We start from the raw sequence: 7,129 nt of genomic DNA, 5'->3' as shown, positions 1-7,129 counted from the left end.
TTCGCTTATTTTATTTTTTTATATCATGTGTCATTTATGTTGTTTGATTGATTTTTTTCCATGTTAATTGCAACTTTGAATGTAATGCAGGGAAGGGGAAAAAACAGATTGGGCCGGGTAAAACTGGGGTGTTGGGGGGTAGGGAGAGAGAGAGAGAGATTTATTCTCTTTAAAATATAAAGAAATAAGGATGAAATTAGTATTAATTATAAAGTTTGTTAATGTTTCCTTGGCATGGTTATTAGTTGTTCGACATCAAAAATGGATATTAATGACAGATGGGTTTTGAGAGAAAAACCACAAAGCAGTATAAGCAACCAAGATAATCGGCGCCAGAGAGAGAGATCAGAGAGAGAGAGAGAGAGAGAAGAAAAGGGTTGGGAAGAAGTGGGGAAAGAGGAAGGAATGGTATATGATGATGGAGGAAGGGCTTGGTGGTGTTAGGATTGCTAAGAAAATGAGAGAAAGAGAGAGAGAAGTAAAAATCCAAAGAGATTATTACATTGCTTCATGTAAGTATTATAGAAGGAGAGGACATGACTGTATATACTCTTAGTAACTAATTGTAACAGTAAAACTTATTAACTACTAACTCATACACTAACAGGTGGATGGTGGCTATGGTGATATGAGAATTATTTATTTATTTGAAGAAATTACAGATTTAATCTAGTTATTTTATACCTAATTAAATTTTGATCCACAATTTTTTTTAAGTTCTGTTTTGATCCACTAATTGTTACACTTGTTCAATAAAAGTTCAGATTTATTTCTCAAATTTAGCTTGTCTTTTGTTCTATCAAATCTCACCCAAATTCAGCAAATATATACTTGTTTTAAAGATATACATTTCTTCTTTACAACCATATAAAGATCATTCAAATTGGAGTTCTAAAACTCAAGATAATTGACTCCAAAGTAGAGTACTCGAAACTGTCAATTTTTCAAACTTCACCCAATCTCAATTCTCTTAGATTCTAATACTCCAAATTTGTTTTTATGACTAAGAAATGATGAAATATAACTTATACTTCAATTATAATTGAAAAAAACACAACCCAAATGATTTAAAGTCACAAATCTAGACCTTTATTGAATAAATGAAATAATTAGTGGACCAAAATAGAACTTAAAAAGATCGTTGACCAAAATTGAACTAGGTATAAAATAAGTGGACCAAATCTGTAATTTCCTCTTATTTATTTTATAATTTAAAGTTTTGTAAATTTATAAGAAAGGTTAGAATGGTATTTATAAAAAATAATGTAATAAATAAATAATGATATATATTTAACAAAAAAAAAACATTTTAACAAATTTGAGGCACCCTAGCATTACCCATAAAAAAAAAAAAAATTGGTTCTGGAATATCAAAAGTAGAAAGTTATCATCTTGCTCTCAATTAAAAAGTGATACTGGAGTAGCAAAATTAAAAAGTAGTTACTTGTTTGTTTTGGTGATGCATGAATGTAGGATGTTAGTGAAGTCGATCAGCATCGTGACTTAGGGCTCGTGTGGCACTGTTTTTAGAACTGTCAAAAGCGCTTTCAGATTAGTAAAAACGCTTTTGGTTGCGTTTGTCAGAAATGAATAAAAGTGTTTTTGGGTTATAAAAGCAATTTTAAGAGGTTTTTTGAGAAACACCTGTTAGGTGCTCTCTCAGGAAGCACTTCCAAGTGTTTTTGCATGAACCACTTATAATTTTTTATAAAAACTTGTTTGTGCTTCTTAACATAAGTGCTTCCAATAAAGGCCCTTTTGGCACTGCTTCTTAGAAGTGCTTCCAATAAGGGCCCTTTTGGCACTGCTTCTTAGAAGCGCTTATAATCAGTAGCGCTTTTGTTAGAAGCGTTTCTGCTCATAAGCACATACAAATTTTTATAAAAATTTTAAGTGCTTCATGCAAAAGCTTAAGGAAGCACCTAACAGATATTTCTCAGAAAACTACTTAAAAGCGCTTTTATAACCCAGAAACACTTTTATTTATTTTTGTCAAACGCAACCAAAAGCACTTTTATTAATCTGAAAACGTTTTTGCCAATTCTAAAGTAGTGCCAAATAGAAGTAAAAGAGCTGCTAAGAAACAGTGCTAAACGGCCCTTAAACTCACTGCTTGTGCTACCCGGTCCTGCTGGACTTTTCGCGCGCACGCATTCGCATATTGACAATTAATGACCGATTCCAGTTCCAACTTCCAAATGGGATGGTAATTTATTAAGGACGACCTAAACGTGTTATGAGAAAATTACATCAACAGACAAGTGAGTTGATCAATTCACACGCATAACAGTCTTGAGTCTTCTACAATAATTAAAAGGCCAAGCTTGCTTGCTAGTTGCTACCGCACTTAATTACTTTTGCTCATAAAATTAAATTGGCCAGGCCAATACATTAGAAAGAATTTAAGTGGTTGTCATGGCCTTACATGGGAGGCTTATGCTTATCTTGCAACTCTCTTTGCTAATGTTAGCAGCAGCTCAAGCCCTGCCTAGCCTCAATTGGTCAAGCCTAACTGCCAAACCCAGTGTGGTAATCTCAAAAATATTCCACATCCATTTGGCACATATGAACAAAAGAATAGTATGAAACTCACCCCTCCCAAGCCAATCATATCTCTTAAACTAAATCTAAGAGTTAATAAAAACAATGGTACATGAATTATACCCCGAATATCACTTTAGTCCATGAATTTCATTTTGGAATTCTGAAATCCATGAACTATTGCACAAATATTACTATAGTCATTTTTGTAACTTCTGTTACATTTTCCGTATAAAACAGTCAAGTATCATGCTCGTGACCCACATTTAAGGGGTATTTGCATCTTTACAGTGCCCTACCCCTTCTACACTCTAATTTAAAAAAAAAAAAACATAAGAAAATTTGTACATATTGAAGAGCATGATGACTTTTTTGGAGTGCCAATAACAGCACCCCTAAAAGTATTATAAACTTTTATTGTTTTTTTAAATATGTAAGCATTAAAAGTGAGTTGAAATTGTCACATAATATCTTGACGACAAAACTAATAGATGTGACTGAAAATGACTAAAGTAGGCACGTATATATACCAGGCTTGAGTTTTGCTTATAATTGCTACAAATAAAAGGGCAGGCTTGCTTGCTTGCTAGTTGCTACCACCTACTTTAGTGATCATCATAAGCATTAGCCAATAGCCCAATACGTACAATACTAGAATTGGAAGTAAGTGGTTGTGATTAAGCTTATCATGCAACTCTCTTTGCTAATATTAGCAGCTGCAACTACAACAGCAGCAGCTCAACTCTCTTTCCTAAAATTTGAAAATGAAATTGAAGAATGAAAGTGAGTAACATAGCATGTACATAATTGGAGAATCATTAATTACTATTACCCAAGCAAAAGTAGAAAGTAGTTACTTGTTTATTTTGGTCGATGGAGACAACCATCGTTGCCCGCGGTCGCTTATTGACCATTACCAAGTCCAAATTCAAGTGGGAAATGTGGGATGTTGTTTTATTAGGGACGAGGTACGTACCTTACGTGGATTGGAAAATTAATTAATGAGTAAAGATATGCATTAGGAAGAAATTTCCGTTAAACCCCAGGACCCAAGTACGCACGCATATATAGGCATAGCAGTCTTGAGTCTTGCTTATAATTGCTACAAATAAAAGGGCAGGCTTGCTAGCTACTTCCTAGCTACCACCTACAAATACTAGAATTGGAAGTAAGTGGTTGTGATGAAGCTTATCATGCAACTCTCTTTGCTAATGTTAGCTGCTACTACTTCAACAACAATAGCAGCGGCTGAGGCCCAGCTGCCTCAATTGGCCAAGCCTAACTGCCCAACGCACTGTGGTAATCTCACAATTCCATATCCATTTGGCATAGGTGATGGTTGTTTCCTGCCACAGGGAAATGAAGATTTCCCTATCTTTGGTATTGTTTGTAATAATTCCACTGACCCCCCAAAAGCAATCTGGGCGGCAAGTGATGATGTCTCTGTTACCAACATATCCCTGCAGGACGGTGAGTTGCAAATATCGCAGTACGTAGCCCAAGATTGTTATGACGAGCAGGGTGCGCCAACGGGCTCCAACAATAGCGCTTGGTTCTGGTCTCCTTTCATCATCTCTGACACCAAAAACATATTCATGGCAGTTGGCTGTGACACTATTGCACGTTTTGCAGGCTACCGAGGCGAGGAATGGTACGTAACCGGGTGCATATCCTATTGTAATAGCCTTACAGGCGTCGACGAATCCTCTTGCTCTGGCATTGGATGTTGCCAAACTTCCATCCCCAGCGGACTGCACAATCAAACTGTAACATTGGGCAGCCAGGACAATCATACCGGGGGTATATGGGACTTTAACCCCTGCAGCTACGCCTTCATTGTACAACAAGGCCAGTTCAATTTCTCCACTAAAAGCCTCAAAGAACTGGAGAGCATAGAGAAGCTTCCAATACTTCTTGATTGGGCAATTGGGAATGATTCCTCTTGTGATGAAGCTAAAAAGAGGAAGGATTTTGCATGCCAAGAATATAGCGAGTGTGTCAACCCCCAAAATCGGACTGGTTACATTTGCCGCTGCTTGCCAGGTTACCATGGAAACCCATATCTCCCAGAAGGTTGCCAAGGTGATCCATATTCTTTATACATCTACTATACATATATATATATATATATATATATATATATGCTAGCTGGAAAAGCTCAAAATTGGGATTTCACCTTATAATATGATATTTCCTTTCTTTTCAGATATTAATGAGTGCGAGAAAGACCCCTGCGATGCTGGGTCCACGTGCCAAAATGAACTAGGAAGTCATTCTTGTAATTGTGACGATGGTTACAAAAAAAACAAAGGTTACACAAAGGACGGCAAGAATGGAACCAGGTGTATCAAAGACAACCATAATATCCTGCTTATCATTTCATTGGGTATGCATTATTTACTTATTAGTTAATTATTATTTATGATTATAGCCTAAATTTATTTTTTCTTTTATATTTAGGAAGAGAGAGATATATATCAAACTTGAGTGCATGAGCAAATTCTACAACCCTTCCAATTGTACTACCCCTAGCCTATATTTCTTTTAAACATATACTTATGCACCCAAACTTTTTTCTTTTTGAGAGTTTGGCACCCAAACTTATTTTACTTGAGCTACCTTTGGATAAATAAAAAAAGAAATCTAACCAACAGTTCTCCTAAGTTTTTTCTTAAAAAAAAAAAAAAAAAAAAAAAAAAAAAAGAGAGAAAAATAATTTTCAGTCAAGGCTTGTTTCTTTTCAGTCATTTGACTATACATTAATGTACACTTTAACTATCCTTGCAATATTGAAACTCTTTCCCTACGTATACATGTTTTCATTAAAACAAGATATTTTAATACGCTATATGCCTAATTTTTCCCAATCAACCTCTAACATATATCCTATCCCCAGTAGAATATACATAAACAAATTGTAAATCAAGTTTGGTAGTGATTTTTCAATTATGTGCAGGTGTCAGTGTAGGTCTCTTGGTTTTACTGGTTGGAATTTCATGGATATATTGGGGATTGAAGAAAAGAAAGTTCATGAAACTCAAAGAGAAGTACTTCAAAGAAAATGGTGGCTTATTGTTAAAACAACAACTTGCTAGTCGTGGAGGTTCTGTGGAGACAACAAAAATCTTTGCTGCAGAAGAACTTAAGAAGGCTACAAACAATTACCATGAAAGTAGAGTCCTTGGTGAAGGAGGCTATGGAACAGTTTACAAAGGAATATTACCAGATAACAAAGTGGTTGCTATAAAGAAGTCCAAAATTGGTGCCCCAACTCAGAATGATCAGTTTGTTAATGAGGTGATTCTTCTTTCCCAAATCAACCATAGAAATGTTGTGAGGCTTTTAGGTTGTTGTTTAGAGACAGAGGTGCCTTTACTAGTCTACGAGTTCATCACTAATGGCACTCTTTTTGAGCATGTCCATAAGAAAAAGGGCAAAGGATCATCATCACTTTCATGGGAATTACGATTGAAGATAGCTTCAGAAACTGCAGGAGCACTGGCATACTTACACTCCTCCATTTCTATTCCAATCATACACCGGGATGTGAAAGTAACAAACATATTATTAGATGAGAATTACACAGCAAAAGTGTCAGACTTTGGAGCTTCAAGGTTGATTCCTGCAGATCAAAATGAAATATCAACTTTGGTGCAAGGGACACTCGGATACTTAGACCCTGAATATCTTCAGTCGAACACACTAACAGAGAAAAGTGACGTCTATAGCTTTGGAGTTGTCCTTGTGGAGCTACTAACAAGCAAAGTGGCACTTTCGTATGATAGGCCTGAGGCAGAGAAAAACCTAGCGTGCTTCTTTGTTCGTTCAATGGAAGAGGATCGCTTGATTCAAATTCTTGATGAAGACGTAGTGAAAGAAGGAAATATTGAGACAATAGAACAGGTGGCCAATCTGGCGAAAAGATGTTTGAGGGTAAAAGGGGAGGAAAGGCCTGGCATGAAAGAAGTGGCAATGGAGCTAGAGGGAATCAGAATTACGGCAAACCATCCATGGGGGGGACAAGCTGATTTCTGTGAAGAAGAGGCAGAATACTTGCTTGGGTCAACTAATTCAGAGGCTTGCGTTGTCAATGTCAGAGGTGATGGTGGTCCTAGTGGTACAACGAGCGGGTATGACAGCATGCAAATCCAACAGTTAATGCCATATGATGATGGACGATGATTAATTGGCTTTAAGTCTAGTATGTTTTATTGTATTGTAGCCTTGTAGGAAATGTAAACCTATTGACATGTTTCAATTGGATAACTCCGGTGATGTATTTTAGCAAATATATTAGTAATGGTGTAACGTTCCAAGTGCATTAGTTATTGCAATGCCAATGTCACATCGTCATCCAAAAAAAGAGTGAAGCTGTATAAACATAAGGCAATACTACTCCTAATTTGCTGCAGATAATATGACAAAAGAAATCATTCATGCTTAACTTCAACTCTCCAAGTTCCAAGTTTAGACTTCACGCACTATTGCCATTTGCTTAAGTCTACTGAAGGATTCAAATTCAAATGGGCAAACAAGCAAACCAATTCGACTTCATTTAAATTTAAACAGAAACGACTTATTTATTTTT

General features: G+C 36.1%; 1 protein-coding gene across 1 annotated transcript; it reads left to right on the top strand.

Annotated features, from left to right (window-relative positions):
• Nucleotides 1–3,592: 3,592 nt before the first annotated feature.
• Nucleotides 3,593–6,875, top strand: LOC147297255 (putative wall-associated receptor kinase-like 16). The gene is made up of 3 exons (XM_086230185.1): nucleotides 3,593–4,623; nucleotides 4,748–4,927; nucleotides 5,498–6,875. The coding sequence occupies exons 1-3, from the start codon at nucleotides 3,723–3,725 to the stop codon at nucleotides 6,721–6,723; spliced, it is 2,307 nt and encodes a 768-aa protein (XP_086086311.1). The 5' UTR covers nucleotides 3,593–3,722; the 3' UTR covers nucleotides 6,724–6,875.
• The last annotated feature ends 254 nt before the right edge of the window (nucleotides 6,876–7,129 follow it).

The sequence above is a fragment of the Dryas octopetala genome, chromosome 1 (genome assembly GCF_963921425.1).
Source record: "Dryas octopetala chromosome 1, drDryOcto1.1, whole genome shotgun sequence".
Classification (NCBI taxonomy): Eukaryota; Viridiplantae; Streptophyta; class Magnoliopsida; order Rosales; family Rosaceae; genus Dryas; species Dryas octopetala.
The sequence above is the reverse complement of the archived record's forward strand: the minus strand, read 5'-3'. Positions and strand labels throughout refer to the sequence as shown.

Excerpts from the sequence above, each read along its gene's own strand:
- LOC147297255 (XM_086230185.1), top strand. The coding sequence starts at position 3,723 with ATGAAGCTTATCATGCAACTCTCTTTGCTAATGTTAGCTGCTACTACT. Across the intron at positions 4,624-4,747 it reads TCTCCCAGAAGGTTGCCAAG|ATATTAATGAGTGCGAGAAA; the intron begins GTGATCCATATT and ends CTTTCTTTTCAG. Across the intron at positions 4,928-5,497 it reads CCTGCTTATCATTTCATTGG|GTGTCAGTGTAGGTCTCTTG; the intron begins GTATGCATTATT and ends AATTATGTGCAG.